Here is an 18612-nt window from a genome sequence, read left to right on the forward strand (position 1 = left end):
CTCTTCGAACTGGAGAGGGAGGGGGAGAGGGAGGGAAAAGGGAGGCAGGGAGGAGGCGGAAATCTTTAATAATAATAATAATAATAATAAAATAAAAAAAGAATTGAGCCCATAAATTTTGACTTCATTAGTTTTTTGTTACTGCTTTTATTATTAATTTTGTTGGATATATATTAATCTCTTTTCAAGGAGACAGTAAAAGTTGATAAAATTATAAAAAGCTACAAAATTCCTGTTTGTATGTCAAGAAAGTGTATATGAATGTGAATGTGTGCATGTGAGAAACAGGTATGTGTGTACACTAACTAGCAAGATTAATAAGAAACAAAGGGGCTTTGGAGATGGCTCAATGGTTAAGAGCACTGGTTGCTCTTCCAGAGGACCTGGGTACAATTCCCAGCACCCACACGGCAGCTCACAACTGTCTGTAACTCCATTTCCAGGGAATTTGACTCCCTCAAGCAGACATACATGTAGGCAAAACCACGAATGAACAGGAAATAAAAATAAATAATTAAAAAAGATTTCTAAAAAAAAGAAACAAAGTATTTTACTGACAAAAATGTTAAAGCAACCAAAAGAAGTCTAATTTATTTCAAGATTATCAGGTTTAATGTTTTTCCACATACAACATTTTTTCCAGATTGACATTTTCAGAAATAATTTGGAAAAGGGATACTGCTAAATATATATTTTAAGTAAAAGATAGTTTAGTATAAGGAATTTAAATATCTGTCATTTGTCCTTTTATATCAATAGAGATTTGACTATTTGCACATTTTTATTTGTCATCTGTGGTGGATTGTATAGGAGTGGTCACTATAGACTCATGTGTTTGAAAGCCTGTCACATAGGGACTGGCACTATTAAGATGTATGGCACTGTTGGAGTAGGGGTGGTCTTGTTGGAGGAAGTGTAGCACTGTGGAGGTAGGCTTTGAAGTCTCATATGCTCAAGTTATGCCCACTGCAGCACCAAGTTCCCTTCTGCTGCCTGCAGAGAACTCTCAGCTCCTTCTCTACACCATGCCTGCCTGCTTGTGACCAGGCTACATGTCATGGATAATGGACTAAACATTTGAAACTGTAAGACGGCCTCAATTAAATGTTTCCCTTTATAAAAGTTGCTGTGGTCATAGTGTCTCTCCACAGCAATAAAACCCTAAACAAGAGAGAAGCTGGAGTGAAGAGTGGAGTAGTGCTGTGATGGGTTGGACAATGTTTTTCTTTGGAAAAACATGGATTTGGGGACTACATATTAGAAAAGATGTTGAAAACTTCAAGTGTGGCTAAATAAGCAATCTTATTAGGAACATTGAAGACAGTGGTGGTGAGTGGTCTGGTTCAAGGGGTTTCAGAGGAGAAGAAATCTAGTATGTGGTCTAGAGAATGGTTTGCTGAAAATTTGGTGAAGAATGTGGCTGGTTTTTGCCTTGATCAAACAGTATAAATGAGGCTAAATTGAAGAGATATGGATGAATTCCCTCGGCAGAAGAAATCTGAAAACAGACTAGTATTGACTCTTTCAAAGTTATTAATGCTCACTCTTATAAAGATTTGTAATGAAACAGAGCAAGCTGGACAAACAGAATTATAAAATGTACAATTTGAGAAGTAAAAGGTCACCAGGAAGTGAAATGGAACTAAGTCCTGTGTTTAAGGAGATGAAAAGATTAAGAAAAGTCAGGTGTTAAATGGAATAAAGGTAGTGCTAACCTCAAGGCAAGATTCCATCCAGCTAAGTGTGCAACTTGTGAAAAGGAATTAAAGTAAAGCTTAAAGTAGAATGTGGTGGTGTGTGCCTTTAATTACAGCTCTCCAGAGGTAGAGGCTTTGAGATTGAGGGAAGCCTTGTCTACAGAGCAAGTTTCAGACCAGCTAAGTTTAGTCAGTGTTGGAAAGCATCAAAACTAGAAAGCTCATAAAGATTAATTAAACAGTAGTAGAATTATGACATGATCCAGACCTCTCCCTCCTGGATATAGGACCAAAGGAAATAAAGTCATCATATAAAAGAGATTTCTCTATATATTCATGTTTAATTTGAGATTTTCTTTCTTTTTTCTTTTATTCTTCTCTCATAGAAGACATCACAACTACAGTTTGCCCTCCCTCCTTTTCTCCCAGCCTCCCACTCCCCCCTCCCTCCCCCACATATGCTTTCCTCTGTTTCCATTTGGAAAAAGGAAGGCCTCAATGGAATATCAGCTGGACAAGGCATCCCATACAAAGGGTGGAATAGAAGGGAGTTGTTCATGATGAATGCATAATACAGGAATGCATAGTTTTATCAGGTGAGACCTATTAATTCATATAATTTATTTCTGCCAAAATCACCAACTTTCTTTTGGAGATCAGGACTTAAGTATTCTTTGTTTTCAAATGAATAAAATGGAAAGGTTTTGTACAAATCCAGAAAGTACAGAAAATTTTAAAACAATATAAGAGCATAAAGTTATACTCTTAGGTTTACCTAATGTTCTTATGTATGGTTTTTATCAGTTCAAGACACAATATTTAGTTTCTAGCTGACCCATAATGGATTGTATTTATAAATACTATTGTTTCTAGACAAAGAATGATATGTTTACCATGGATACATTTTCCTTTCTAAAGAGTTAAGGCAAAGCCGGGCGGTGGTGGCACACGCCTTTAATCCCAGCACTCGGGAGGAAGAGGCAGGCGAATTTCTGTGAGTTCGAGACCAGCCTGGTCTACAAGAGCTAGTTCCAGGACAGGCTCCAAAACCACAGAGAAACCCTGTCTCGAAAAAAAACAAAAAAACAAAAAAAAAAGAGTTAAGGCAAGAAATGAAAAATATCTTTATATCTTTATTCAGAATATCATTTTGATTCATATTTTAGTTTCATTTTTTTCTAAATGCCTAATGTTAGGAAAATCTATCGCAGTATACCTTGTACGCTAAAATTGCAACAGAAAATTTTCAGTATTTATTGTGTACACTGGCATATTTTTCACTGAACTGTCAAAAACAATGGGAATAAAAGTGATAAAGTGCTCCTCTGAATTTTTCTATACACTGATCTATTACCCAAAACTAAACTGCAGACCAAATGATTGCAAATCATATATAGACTTATGATAGGTATATAATACAAACCAGAGACTAAACGTGTGTTGACTACTCAAGTCTATCATTAATTGCAAGTGTCAGCTATAAACCGTTAGTGATATTTATCAGAGGTTTGTACCAAAGAGAATAGCATGTAAAGAATTTTCCCATGGTCAGAATAATTGCTATTTGGCAAATGAGTCACATGAAACAATAAAGTTTTGAGTCAAATTATATCATACTTCAAGATTTGAAAGAAATGCATTCTTATATGATGCATGGATACATGCACACATAAAAAAGATATTTGCTTAGTATAGAAGAAAGATATTTTACATGCATTAGTGAAGGTATCAAATTAATTAATACATGGTGTTCTAAAAATGTTTCACAAATATGACCCCCAAAAGTTATCAAGAACCTCTTTTAATAAGAATGTGCAAATATACGTAATTTTTTATTTTGTTTTGTCCTGGCTTCTCTTCTACGCTTCATACGGAATTTTTTCAAAAGTGATTGTTGTTGTAAATGTAAAAAGATCATGAATATCATCCTTTACATCACTAAATTGCTGAACATTTGGATTTTCTTACTGCATATCTATATTATCTTAAATAATTTGACAGTTGAAAATCCCCTAGGGGCAAATTTCATCTTCATCATTTTGTACATTTGTAAACTAACACTCTGGAGCTTAAAATAATTCAAATACGCTTGTTAGACTGCTGAATTGCACATTGTTCTAAAAAGTAGTTCTCTGATACTATTCTGGTTATTTTCTGCATCAACAAGATATCAGGATGGTTCTGTGATTCTTCAAAGCACTGAACTAGGCCCTCTGAATATGGGTGACAGTTGTGTGGCTTGGGTAGTTTCTGGGGCCACTGGTCATGAAACCAGTATTTATCCCTAGTGCATGAATTGGCTCTTTGGATCCCATTCCCTGTGAAGGGATACCTTGCTCGGCCTAGATACAGTGTGAAGGGGCTTGGTCCTGCCTCAAGTGATATGACAGATCTTTTTGACTCCTGATGGGTGGCCTCACGCTCTCTGAAGAGTAGATAGGGAATGGGGTGTGAGGAAGTTGGGGGGAGAATAAAGAGAGGAGGGATAAGGTACTTGGATTGTTATGTAAAATAAAAAAGATTATTTTAAAAAATAAAAACAAATCTTACTTTTTAAAATGATTTTGTCTGAAATTGTTTTGAACCCAAGAGATCATATGTGTTATCTATATAATGACAAATAAGTCAAAATGAAAAATTATTTGTCTAATGTTCAGCAGGACATAAATGCAGAGGTAGATTTTATGTATTCTATTCCATTGCTCGAGAAAATGGTTCTAAAAATGATTCCACTACAAAGTACAAGCACGATCTTCAAAAATTGTAAACTCATTATTTCAAGTACTTTCAAAAGCTAACATCTGTATAATTCCCTAAACATATTCTATTTAACCTTTCAAATGTATTTCAGCACAAGATGATTTAAACACAAGAAGGATAAATTCCACTATAGGAATCCACTTAGTATCTGGTTGAGTGTTTCTTTCATTACCCACATTGAAAAACATCAGTATGCAGCCCTGAAACTGACTCCCAAGGCAGTTTCTCTACTTACAAATGAAACACTGACAGTGATTACCTGTAACAGTTAACTCAGTGGTTCTTCTCACAACAAAGCCGCCATATTTTAGTTCACAGGTATAGTTTCCAATGTCATCTTCTTTGACTTCTCTTATGAGTAAGGTATCTCTTTTGAAGACAATACTTGGTCTCCATGCTTTTGTTCGACATTCCTATACAAAAACCATAAAATCAGCTAGTACATATGACAAATAAAAGATATTTTCAATCACTAAAGCAATAATTTTGGTTTCATTAAGAACACTCACACAATGTCTCCTCTAGACCAAGCTGGCCTTGAACTTGCTATGTAATTGAGATTAGGCTTTAAGTCCTGATTGTTCTACCTCATGGTAGGTTTATTGGCATGCAGCACAATGCCTGATGCTTAGCAGGAATTTATACATTAAGATTTTACAGGGGCTAAAGATTTGGAATTAATATAAAGAAATTACATTTTTTTCCAAATCTGGAAATGATGAACAACCCCTTGGAGAGTAGTTTTAGGGTCACATTAACTTGTTAATGGTACTACTTTGGTAGTAGAAACATATTGACTTGTTAGCTATAGAAACAGCTATATGTTAATCACACTCAACATAAAATTTAAAAGCAAGTAATTCATAGAGGAGTACCTGAAATTGACTCTATTGGTATTCATCATATAAGATTTAAAATGTATTATTGAATAAACAGTGCAAAATAGATTTACAGGGTAGATGCTTCTGTTCTAGTCCTCTATCAAAATAAAATTACTACAGTTATAAAAATCGAAATCTCTATATACTGAAGAAACAATTAACATTTGTGTACAAGGCCTTTTGAATTCCTATTAACACACAAAGTATTAGTTTTCAATATGGCATTTTTCAAACACAATTTGCTTCTATCGTTTTTCTTGTATACTCTTCTTCACCACCTGCCTCCCTCTCTTCCTTTGTACCCTTCTAAACTAAGCAGCCTCTTTTCCACTATCATGTCACCTCTCTTCACTTACTTTGACTGCCTTAGTTGGCTTTAGCAACACCTCTTCCCTCTTGTGTAATTCTATCTAGTTTAATAATCTATGCTCATTTGCACAACCTCTTATTTACATGTACATAAACAACAACAGAATCTGCATATATGAGAAAATGAGATTTTTTTCCTTTTTTGAAACTGGGTAACCTCATTTAATAGACTACTTTTCAGATCTATCTATTTTCTTGAAGATTTTTCTTTATGCTCAAGCAAAGTTACAATATATATATATATATATATATATATATATATAACTTTTTCTTTATTCATTTCTTTCTTGATGGGCATCTGTACTTGATCCATTTCCTTATTGTGAAAATGCAGCAATAAAATGCATTCATGTGTATCTTGTGGTAGGATATAGGATTATTTGGGTCTATCCCAAGAGTGGTATGGTTCTATCATATGGAAGTTCAAATTTTAACATAGTGAAAAGTATCTATAATGATTTTTATAAGAGCTATGCCAGATTACACTCCCATTAACAGTGAATGAGAACTATTTATTTGCTAAACATCATGAATATTCATTTTCATTATTAATAAACGTGCCAAATTATAATCTCTTTAGTCATAAGGTTATTGGGTCAAGAGATTTCTGATTTTTCCAAGAACTTAAATCCCTATTCTCAGACTAGTGTTTAAATTAATAGAATAAGGACAAAATTGCTTTAAATGCTTTTAAACTATAAAAAGGTAAAACTATTTATTGACAAGTCAAATTTTTAAGTACCATAATATATGTGAGTCAGTGCCTCTGTATAATGATGTGTAGTGTTTTTCAGTTATTTCAAACCAAAATATACTTATCATTTGATTATATTTGTTATATAAGTAGTCATAATTACATAAATTTTTATTAAAGTATTATTCTTTAGAATTAGCTTCTTAGTGTCCAAAATTTGTGGAAGAGATTAACTATTTACTACAAAATATTTAAAGTATCATATAATATATACTGCACCTCTATCTACAACTCTATCATGATATTTTTATAGTCTAAGTGACTATTATGATGGTGAAAACATGTCTAACTGAATATTATGAAATAAGGAAACATCAAATGAAGTTGAATTTATTGAATTAGTTTTAATTGAAAGGTACACATGCATGCATATTTACTCTCATATTTTAGAAAACCTTAAGAAGTTCACTGCAAAAGATAAGGATAATAATATATATCAAAATCAATTTATTTCTCACCAAGAAAAGCTTCAAGTCTAGAGTATTCACACTCAAATGCTATAAAAGAATATGTGGTTTTAGAAATTTTAATCTTATCATATTCTTAAAGGTTCACTGTGGAAGACAGGCAAACTACAAAATGTCACACGGATGAAATGTACAAAATTATCAAAACTGAAAAAACAAAACTCATTCTCACAGGAACAAAACCAGTGGGACTAATAATTTAGTAATGTTAGCTATTGGCCAGGACAAAAATCTAAGGGAAGAGTTGAAAAATCTTCCAACAGCTCTCTTAATGCTCTGAGATTCCATTGGTTATTAATGCAGGATCAGAGTTAAATCTTTGAGAAGAATGCTTATAATTTTGAAGAAATATTTTAGAACTTGTTCAGATTTCTTGTTTTATTTTAAATAATTTTCTTTCTAATTTATGGGCATTCAATTACAAGTGTTAATATTTTGATTCTGACATCTGTACACTAGGGAGTATGAGGTCCAGTTCCCTAAAGTCCAACTTCCAATTGATTGGATAAAGAAAAGGTTAAGTTAGGAGTTTGTGTCTGTGAATAAACTATTCCATACGAAGATTCATAGATTCTAAATTTACTTTTGTGTATATCCAAATCCAAAAATACTCTTATTTTAAGTAAAAATAAGCTTAAAACCATAAGCAGTTTTGAAAGATCAATGAATATCAGCAACATGACGGCCAAAGAGAGACTGGCTTATTTTGTTTTTGAAGAAAATACTACTTCTGTAATATTATGTTTTCTACTATGCTATTTATTAAGCATATTTAAATATGAAAATAACTATAATATAAACAATGTTATGACCATTGAATATAATATTCCTTTATAAATAGGGTGCCATTATATCATAGAAGAAAATAACTATTATTTCCCTCTTGCCTTGGAATATGCTGGAATGCTGATCCCAGAAATTATCATTTAATGTATTTCAGTATCAAACTTTATGAAACAGTTGTCGATATAAACAAAACTTAAATATAAGCACAACAGCTTATGTAGTAGATCAACAATGCAAACATCAACCAATATTTTATTTAATTAATTAATTTATTTATTTATTTTGTTGTTTTTGTTTGTTTTTATGAGACAGGGTTTCTCTGTGGCTTTGGAGCCTGTCCTGGAACTAGCTCTGTAGACCAGGCTGGTCTCAAACTCACAGAGATCTGCCTGCCTCTGCCTCCAGAGTGCTGGGTTTAAAGGCGTGTGCCACCATCGCCTGGCTACCAATATTTTATTTATGAAAGAATATGGCTTTTAAAATTTATATTGATAGGCAGTTAAGAGCACTTTTGGTCTTTCAGATGACCCAGATCCGATTCCTAAAACCCACATGGCCACTCACAACCATCTATAACTCCAGTCCTAGGAATCTCCTGTCCTCCAATGTACTCTCTAGATTCTGTATGCTAATGGTGCACAGATATACATTCAGGCAACACTCATGCCATAAAAAAAATAAATATAATCTCATAAAAACCTATAATGAGCAGCACAACTTGGTATAGTACTCTATATAACATGAGGTACAACTGAATACTTCATCCAGATTTCTCTAAAATAAGATATACATTAAATTATTTGCAGGCAATAAAATCTTCCGGAGTCCATACCTTGTACCAAAGGATTTCAGGTTCCCTGGTTGGTAATAAAAAGTCCTCTATGTCTCGGCATGCAATTTCCTTGCTTTTGCTAAGTTCAGCTTTTTCAAAGTACTTCATCTTGGAATTGTAGCAGAGTCCAGTGTCATTTTCTCCTACTGTCAGTGAGATGGATACTTTCATACAGTATGTGGAGTTCCTGTAACAAAGCAGAATTTATATATGACCTATTGTGAATGGGAAGTAAACGATGCCAATGCAGAGTGTTCAACTTCTTCAGGAAAATAAATACATGAATGAATGAATGAATAAATAAATAAATAAATAAATAAATAAATAAATAAGAAAGCCTCCATTGTTTAATGCTTTTTTCTTGGTAACTTGACTTATTTCAAAGGATTGTCTACTGTCTACCAACTAAGAAATACTTGGCTTTATAAAACCAGACACATTATATTCATTTTCTATAAAAAATTATATCTGGATTAAATTCTAAAACTATTTACTATATATATATATATATATGTATATATACGCATAAAAGTGGGAAGAATAAAGAAAAATTTAGGACAGAAGAATGTCAATACATAGGTTTGTGGTAAAACTGGCAAAGTAAACATAGAAATAGGGGGTCCAACTGATCTCTTAAGTGAAATAATAGAATAAGAATAATGCCATGTAGTTCTTATGGCACTTTTAAACTAGATAGGTGGAGAAATGATTGATGAGTATAGGACAACAACAAGTTTGGTTAAAGTACCGAAATGAACAGTTGCGATTACACATACATTTCTATTTGTCTTAAGATCTAGCTGGGCGGTGGTGGCGCACGCCTTTAATCACAGCACGTGGGAGGAAGAAGCAGGCAGATCTCTGTGAGTTTGAGTCCAGTCTGGTCTACAAGAGCTAGTTCCAGGACAGGCACCAAAGCTACACAGAGTAATCCTGTCTCAGAAAAACAAAATTCTATGAGGTGTCAAAGGTCAATACTTTACTGATGGGTTCTACATAATTGGGGAAATAAGTCAGCATCCTACTTTTTTCATGCAGAATAATAAATTATGATAAAAATTTAGAAAAATTTAGAGTAAAAATTATGATCAAAGATATTTTGAATAATTGGGAAACATGAATATGTAACAAAATTTTTACATTTTGCTAAGTGTTTATATGTCTAGATATTTAATGCAGTATATTTTATGTGATACTGGAAAATGAAAATTAAGAAAAGCATTGAATTCAAAGGTTGGAAAGTATCTTTTTCTTGGTGCTCATAAATTTTGTTACAATGATAAAATAAATTTTCTGTCACCAGCCTCTTAGAAACAAGGAAGAAAAGTGTAAATGTAAACAATAGAAATTTAACATAATGTGTAATAGAAAATCATATAAACTACCAAAGTTGTTTCAAAAAAGAAACAAGGTTTCCTAGATACTTGGATTGTCTTCAAGAATGAATGACAATTGGCAGTCATCAAAATGGAAATTTCAAGTAATGCTGTGCACAAAGCTTGGGAGGAGCAAAAAGAGGATATGTTAGAAAAGACTCGAGAAAGATAGATTCACGGGAACCAGACCGAAAAACACGCAACCTATTTCAAATGTTAGACTTGATATTATATGATAATGAAATTTGTATTTTGGAAGTTTTTTCCTATTGTAATGGAAAAATAGATAATATGGGAAGGAAGGAAAACTGAATGCAATTTAATAAAATGGAAATGAACTGCATTAAATTAGGAAAAATGGTAACCTAAAATAGTTTACATCGGCATAAGAAAGAAGAGTCCAGTTAAAAATGTAATAGTAATTGCCATTTTTACTATGTTGATCCTCCCCATCCAAGAGCAAGGGAGATCTTTCCACTTTCTGCTATCCTCTTCAATTTCTTTCTTCAATGCCTTAAAGTTCTTGTCAAATAGATCTTTCACTTCCTTGGTTAGAGTCACCCCAAGATATTTTATGCTATTTGTGGCTATCGTGAAAGGTGATGCTTCTCTGATTTCCCTCTCTGTTTCCATATCCTTTGTGTATAGGAGGGCGACTGATTTTTTGGAGTTGATCTTGTATCCTGCCACATTACTAAAGGTGTTTATCAGCTTTAGGAGTTCTTTGGACTGAGCTCCAAAGTCCCAATGAGGAACAGAAGGAGGGAGAAGATGAGCAAGGAAGTCAGGACCAAGAGGGGTGCAACCACCCACGGAGACAGTGGGCTGATCTATTGGGAGCTCACCAATGCCAGCTGGACTGTGAATCGAGAAGCAGGGGATAAACCCGGACTCTCTGAATATGGCAGACAATGAGGGCTGCTGAGAAGCCAAGGACAATGGCACTGGGTTTTGATCCTATTTCTTGTTCTGGCTTTGTGGGGGCCTAGCCAGTTTGGATGTTCACCTTCCTAGACCAGGATGGAGGGGGGAGGACTTCGGACTTTCCACAGGGCAGGGAACCCTGACTGCTCTTCAGACTCGAGAGGGAGGGGGAGAGGAGGGGGGGGGGTTAGGGGGGGGGGGGGGTTGGGGGGGGGAGAGTGGGAGGAGTGGGAGGCTGGAAGGAGGCGGAAAAATTTTTTTTCTTTCTTAATAAAAAAAATATTTAAAAAAAAATAAAAATATAATGTATAATTAAGAAATACAAAAAAAATGTAATAGTAAGGAACAGAGAGTCACACAAGATGTGGAATTTTTTTTGTAATTGATTATATGAAAAGTAGATTCAATATTTTAGTATGAGAAACAAAACAGAAAGAATTCTAAGATAAAATAAATGTGTGAAATTTTAGCTCAAATTTAATACCACAGTGAAATATTTGCCACTCTTGAGGCCTGCTAGGAGTGAGGATTGTATATTATTTGATGTCATTCCAATGTATTCTTTTCAAATCATTGTAAGTAAAGTAGTTATCAAAGTTAAGTGGTTAACTATATTAGCATACAATGTCTCTTAACATATTTCTGTTTCGTGTTAACATATATTTATAAAACATGATTTGCTATTGATATTTTGAGGAATATAGGACCTATTATATTATTCTAAGTCCATCTATATTTCTGCAAGATTTGTTACATCATTTTTCTTTGGAGCTGAATAACATTCCGTTTTTAAAAATGTCTACTGTTTCATTATCGATTAATCTGCTAATGGATAACAATGTTGGCTCTGTTTTCTTCATATGGTGAATAAAGCAGCAATAAACATTAGAGGTTGTGGAGTATGAAATTCTCTGGGCATGTGTCTGATGATGAAACAACTTAGTCGAAAGGTAGTTTTATTTTTGAGGAATGTCCAAATTAATTTCTATAATAGCTTGATTAATTTGTATCTCAATCAGCAATGAACAAAGATTCCTCTTTCTTTCTACATTCTCTCCATCATTTGCTGTTGGATTAGTTGATGATAGCTATTCTAACTTGGGTAATAAAATTTGTCAAAGCATTTTTAATTTACATTTTTCTATTTGCTAAGGAGTTTGAGCACATTTAAAATGGTTATTGAAAATTGTCCATTTTTCTTTTTTTAAAATAGCCCATTCTTTAGTCCATTTGTTTATTGGCAGTTTTTTTCCCATGGTGTTAATTCTTTTTGGTGATTTCTGGGTGTTAACACTGTCAAAAGTATGGTTAGTAAAGGTTTTCTAGGAGAATAAGGAGAAGTAAATATTAGATGATGACGATGGACAGAATGCAAGTAAGAAACACGAGTTGTGAAAAAGGATATAAAGCAAATTGTTTTCCTAATTTAATATTGTCATGTGTTTCTCATTTTTATTTGTGCATTTTCTTTCTCTGTGTGTAGGGCATAAGTACAGCTATAATTGATAGCTGTTGTGGGATAATACTCTTATATACTATAAAGATTTGTCACTTATAATGGTTTAATAAAACTATGATTGGCCAGTAGCCAGACAGGAAGTATAGGCAGGGTAACCAGGCTAGGAGAATTCTGAGAAGGGGAAAGGCAGAGATGCAGTCACAAGTTAGATGAAGAGGAAGCAAGATGAGAATGTCTTACTGAGAAAGGGTACCAGGCCCCATAGCTAAACATAGATAAGAGTTATGAATTAATTTAAGTTGCAAGATCTAGTTAATAATAAGTCTGAGCAATAGTCCAAACAGTTTATAATTAATATAAGCCTCTGTGTTTTTATTTGGGACTGAATGGTTGTGAGACCAAATGGGACAGAAAAATTCCATCTACAGATAGTGAAGGTGTAAAAGCCAAAATTAATTTTCACAGCTTCTAAATGTTTTGATTACATAGACAATTTGATGAGTTGCATAGACTTTGAGTATGGGAAAGTGTTTATTTGAGTGACACTATTAGTCTACCTGCATAGTCTATTTTGTTTATAAATTTCTTAAAATAAAGTGATTAATTATATAAATAATAATAGGCAATTCAAAAAGTTCAATCTATATTACAGACTACATATATAAAATAACAATTTCAATTGTTAATTTTATTCTAAATAAGTAGCTTTTAAGTATGTCTTAATAACTTTTTAAACACTGATTCTTTTAGAGTAAATTAAAAACAAAGAACTAGTTACATTGTTTATCCATGAAGTACTTTTGAAGTTCAATGTAGGCAGCCTTTCATTCTACTAATGAATATGGAATAGGTTTTAAATAAACTCATTTTTCTCCTGTAAGAAAAGGAACATAGACCTTTCTAAGCAGTGAATCAGTTTATTCTAAATTTGTATCTTGCATATAACCTTTTAGATATGGGAATCTTAGACTTCTTCTGTTTCAAATTTCTGTTTACTTCTATTGTTTTGTATCCCACACATAAATTTTATACAGTTAGGTAAAAAGAATAAGAACTCCATAGCAAAATAGTAGGGACACAGATTCCAATTCAGTGTTTGAAAACTCAGGACTCCTACTATCACTTGAGCTCTTCATCTTCCTATTTCATATTTGCATAAGGAAAAGCTACTGTTGTGAAATGACAACATGCTCAAACATTAATAGAGATTACAATAGTGCCTGTCATACAGTGAGTCTTTGGTCAGTGATTGATCTTATTATTGTGTCCTTAATTCGTGTTTCCTTTATATTTCTACTCTGCCATGCAGCCCAGCAGATTTGTTCATTGAGTAGATGAGAAAATGTAATGCCTTTAATTTTTCAATGTGTAATTACTGCAAAACATAATGAACTCGTTATATTCATATATTTTGTTTTGTTTTGCTCTCATTTGGGAATAACTGAATGGGATGGAAAACAATGGCTGAAGTTTAAAGAGAACATGGGCTCTCTGTCTTATTTGTTAACTCATTGTCTTTCATAAACTCAACTGACTCCTAATCTAAAAGTGACTTCAGGTGGCTGTCCTCAGTTCTCATTTCCCTGACTTTCAAACACTGTCTGTGCAGTGACTGTGGATTTACAATTTCTGGATTTAATGCTTCCTAATGAGCGGTATTTTAAAATTACTTTCAATTCTTTTACTTCTTTACTTGTTTCTGTTCTTCAGGAGGTGACTTAAAATTCTAACAAATTATTAGATCTGATTATTACTGTTTCTCTATTTGCTGAGAAGTGTCAACAAGTAGAAAGTAACATATGACACATTCATAAACATTTAGATTTTTGAGGAGAATTTACAACTGAACATTATGGCTCTCAGATATTTGGTAGAGTGGGATAAATAGCATAAGAGAAATACACTTATAGAACATATGGGAAAATTCATTATCTTGTATTTACTTGGCTCTACCTTTTTATAAAAGAAGGGCTGCAGTATAGGCTAAAACTTGAAACATTACTGATTGTAACAAAGATAATAAAAAAACAGAGTCAGATATTGAGGTGCAACCTGAAAACCAGAAAAGCAAATCAGTCAAGCCACCAGAGAAGTAATACCTCTACCAAGGCTGGACGATGGCAGACTAAACAAACTAAGCAGATTAAGACTCAGTCTCCTCTAATTTTCTATCCCCTCTAATGCTGAGATTAAAGGTGCATGACTCCTTAGTTCTGGGATTAAAAATGTACGTCACCACCACCTGGATTTGTTTCTAGATTGATATTTTGTAGCCCAGATTGTCCTTGAACTCATAGAAATCCATCTGCCTGTCTCAAAAACCTTGGGATTAAAGATGTGTACCACCATTGCCTGACATCTATCTAGTTCCTTATCTTTGCCCTTCTGATTTAGGCGAGCTTTACTTATTAAAATATGAATAAATTATCACTATAAATGATGTTCCTATTGTTCATACAATGGTGACACAGAATTTATATGTATTCAAGGAAAACAAAGTTGTTTAAATCTGAATGTGAACACCATCTTTGCTACTGAACAAAGTGGAAAACAATTTAGTTTTCTGGTATAAATGACCCTAATAGTATATACCAGGTACAAAACTATGTTTTTTTTTTCAGTGTCATGGCCTCATAGCAGAGGTACCTAACACCTGAAAAGGTCGATGAATTGGCTCTTCTGTTAAACAACTAAAGACCTAAATGGGAGTAAAGCTTATGTCTTTTTTATTCATTGCTCCCTTGAAAATAATTAGTACTAGGACAGCATGCATAAATGATTCCATACACAATAAATTTGAATAACAAATATATTGTATGTGTTTTGCAATAACTGTATAATTAATTGTTCTTTGTATAAAATAATAAAAGAACCCCACCTTCAATACATGAATTTATATTTGTTTAGTACTGTAAAATGGAAAATGATGAAAGATGGCATAACTTGGTTTTTCTGAAAATTTAAGTTTTTAAATTCTCTGAAATCTAATAAAATTGAAAGAGAGCAAGTGTCAGTTCTTAATAAATTAAGACTCATAATATCTTTTTACTAATATATATTCTTACATATTTATAAAATGACTGACTTCTGAAAGCACTGGCTTTTGAGATTTGTCTTATGATGGAAACGGTTCCACACTGTAATCCTGTATAAACACTGGGAAATAATAACTCTTTTGGAAGTAATTAAGAAATCTATGTGAAACAAAATAATAAAATTAAAAGTAATTTCTTTATATATGGGCTCTGTAAATCTGTAGAATACACTGTTATGCTACCAACATTTCTCACCAATATGCTACTTTGAATTGGGTAATATCAGGATTTTTAGAGTGTTATTTCTAAAAGGATGGATACATTGCAGAAGTACAGATTTAGGGATATAAATAAAGGTTAAACTAGAAAGAGGTCAAAGCAAAAGGTATAATCTGGAGGCAAATTTTTGTATATCTCTAGATAACTGAAGAAGTATATTAAAAACCACTTTATGAAATATCTTAACATAGCACAACTACAATTATTTTGTAATCACTCCCTCTCAGCATGATAATGTGTGGTATGGTATATCTCTTCAATTAACAAAACTACAAATAACTTGATTGTTAAATATATCCTATAACAGCAGCCCTAAACATTTATCTTTTATATTGTATTAATTCCCTGGTTCTCTGAGGATTTAATACAATTTCAAAAATGCTTTGCAATCTTTTATCACTTATAAAATGCTGTACAAGGAAATCAGAGATTTGATCAGTATCGTTAAAGAATAAAGTAGATGTATTCATTTTCATTTTACATGGTCAACTCCTTAATATTCATTGATAGTGTACAAGCAACAGTCTGTAATTTTTGTATAAATTTAAAGACACACAGTATTTTTATATTTTCATTTTGTGTGTGTTTGTACCTGATTCCTGTACATACATATTAGTCATGGTATGTGTGTAGAAGTTTTGTGAAGACAATTTTGTGAAGTTATTTCTCTTTTAACTTTTATATAGGTCCCAGAAATCAAAGTCATGTTATCAGCATAGGTCCCAGAAATCAAAGTTATGTTGTCAACATAGGTCCCAGAAATCAAAGTCATGTTGTCAGCATAGGTCTCAGAAATCAAAGTGATGTTATCAGGCATGTACAACAAATGCCTTTATGTACTGAAGCCATATTTTAGGACATGACACTTAATATTTTTGAACTGTCTGAAATATGTGGCAATTTAAACAGTTACTACCAATCATAACGGAACTCAACAGTCAGGAAGGCAGTTAAACCCTAAATTTGACCCTCAGGTCTGATTATTAGCTGTGAGAATGAAACAACACACACACACACACACACACACACACACACACACACACACAATTAAAGATTGGATTGTATGTCCCAAAGTTTATTAATCCTTAAATGTACTCTTGTGATTTATTTCTGATCTGAAAGCCTTCTATTTGTTTATTTTTCTTTTGTACTGTTCCATGTATCTTTATGGTGGTTAGTGAAGCTATGTATTTGGCCCTTTTCTTGCATCTTATTTTTCTTAAATAATTATGCTTATACTTACTGACACTAAATGTGAGGTTTGTTTGGATTAGTTTTTCTTTTCAGAGAACTCTGAAGGACCCATTGATTTAGCTGGTTGAAATCAGTCCTTACTAAAAAGATTAGAACAAATGCGTCTAGCACCTAAGATCTAAAATTCCTGGCTTACTGCATTCTCATTTGGAATTTGACTTTTTCACTTAAATGATGAATTGAGTTCCATGATCTTACATTGATCTTCAGGCAAGCTCTATTTGTTAAAGTGCAAACAAAATATAACCACAGTATATCATTTGGAAAACAATATATAAATTGTCCCTTCCTGAATACATCTTAACATTAATATGTCTCACATGCTTTCACTCTCTCCCTTGTTCTCTTCAACGGAAAACATATATATCCCAATGGAAATTATTATGTATATTATATTTTCCATATATATTTATATTTCGTTGAAATCTACCTACCATGGTCTCATGTAAGTTTTCTGACTTTAATAGGTAATGTAATTTCACACACATAACTAAAGATCCAAAACTGTCATTTGCTTACGAGAAAGAAAATTTGTTTTTCTGTGTCTGGGACACTTCATTCAGAATGATCATTTTCTGCTCCCTCTGTTTATATGGTAATTTCAAAAGCTAATTTTTCTTTCTGTCACAATAATATTCCGTGGTATATACATTATCTTTAGCCATTAATCAGTTGATGAACATCAAGGTTGTTTTCAAGTTCCGAGTATTGTGAATAAAGTGCCAGTGCAAATGAAAGAGTAATTATCTGTCCAAACTGATGGTAAAGCCCTATTGCTGAAGACAACACCTACATAACTCATTAAATAAAGAGAAGGCTTGCTGATGCTAACATAGAGCCTCCATCCCTACTGACTAATGTTCATGACAGTAAAAGTTATTCTGCATGCTATTGAAAAGAAAGATAAACAGAAGCCCACATACCAACCTTGAAATATACAATGGTGATCTGCCTGCAAGATACACCAGAGCAATAGTGGCACAGAAGTTGTGGAAGTAAACAACCACTGCCTGATTTAAATTAAGGCCCTCTCCATGAGACAGAACCTATTCCCAGAACCCTACAGACAACCAACAATTTGAGACTAGATAGGCAATGGATGAAAGGGAAAACAAAACAATCACAACTGTTGTGCTAAAGGAATGTATCAATAAAAGAGTTCATAACTACATTCTGTTATACCTATAGATAAGAGTCTTCCTCATCCATAATTGGAGAGGTTTGTTTCTGCAGTAGATGGGAATAAATATGGAGATGCACACCTAGACAGTATGCAGAGAATGGGAGACCTTGGACCACTCAATCTTAAATTAGTTATCTTCATCAAGACCCTCCCCTCAGGTTTCAGGGAATTCTGTAGAAGGAGAGACAGAAAGATTGTAAAAGAGCCAGTGAAAAAGGAAGACACCAAGGAAATAAGGCCTTCTAGACACAAGAGGATGGACTCAAATATGTACTTATAGAAGCTGTGGTAACTTGTACAGGGCCTGCACAGATCTAAATCACATGGGATTGCAGTGCTGAGAGAAGAATACACAAACCGCCATCCCTAGTTTAGAAGCTACTTCCAAGAAATAACCACTTGCAAAGGCAAAATTAATTTTCATCAATGGATGATGAAATGTACACAAATCACATTTAAGGGCAGGCCTATGGCCAGCAATAGATGGTCAATACTAAACAGCGATATTTTGGGGAGGATTTTGTCTTATAGTGTTTTGTCTGAATATTATTTTTTT

General features: G+C 33.2%; 1 protein-coding gene across 2 annotated transcripts in view; it reads right to left on the bottom strand.

The window, feature by feature from the left end:
* Il1rapl1 (interleukin 1 receptor accessory protein like 1) overlaps positions 1-18612 on the bottom strand; it is a 1234859-nt gene that overhangs the window by 534442 nt on the left and 681805 nt on the right. For both annotated transcript variants that reach the window (XM_005368608.3, XM_026789983.1), the window contains exons 4-5: positions 8547-8733; positions 4717-4870 (exon numbers count right to left, since the gene is read on the bottom strand). In XM_005368608.3, the coding sequence (XP_005368665.1) occupies positions 4717-4870; positions 8547-8733 (341 nt within the window). The remainder of the gene's footprint in view (positions 1-4716; positions 4871-8546; positions 8734-18612) is intronic.

The sequence above is a fragment of the Microtus ochrogaster genome, unplaced genomic scaffold, assembly GCF_000317375.1.
Source record: "Microtus ochrogaster isolate Prairie Vole_2 unplaced genomic scaffold, MicOch1.0 UNK36, whole genome shotgun sequence".
In the NCBI taxonomy this organism is placed as follows: Eukaryota; Metazoa; Chordata; class Mammalia; order Rodentia; family Cricetidae; genus Microtus; species Microtus ochrogaster.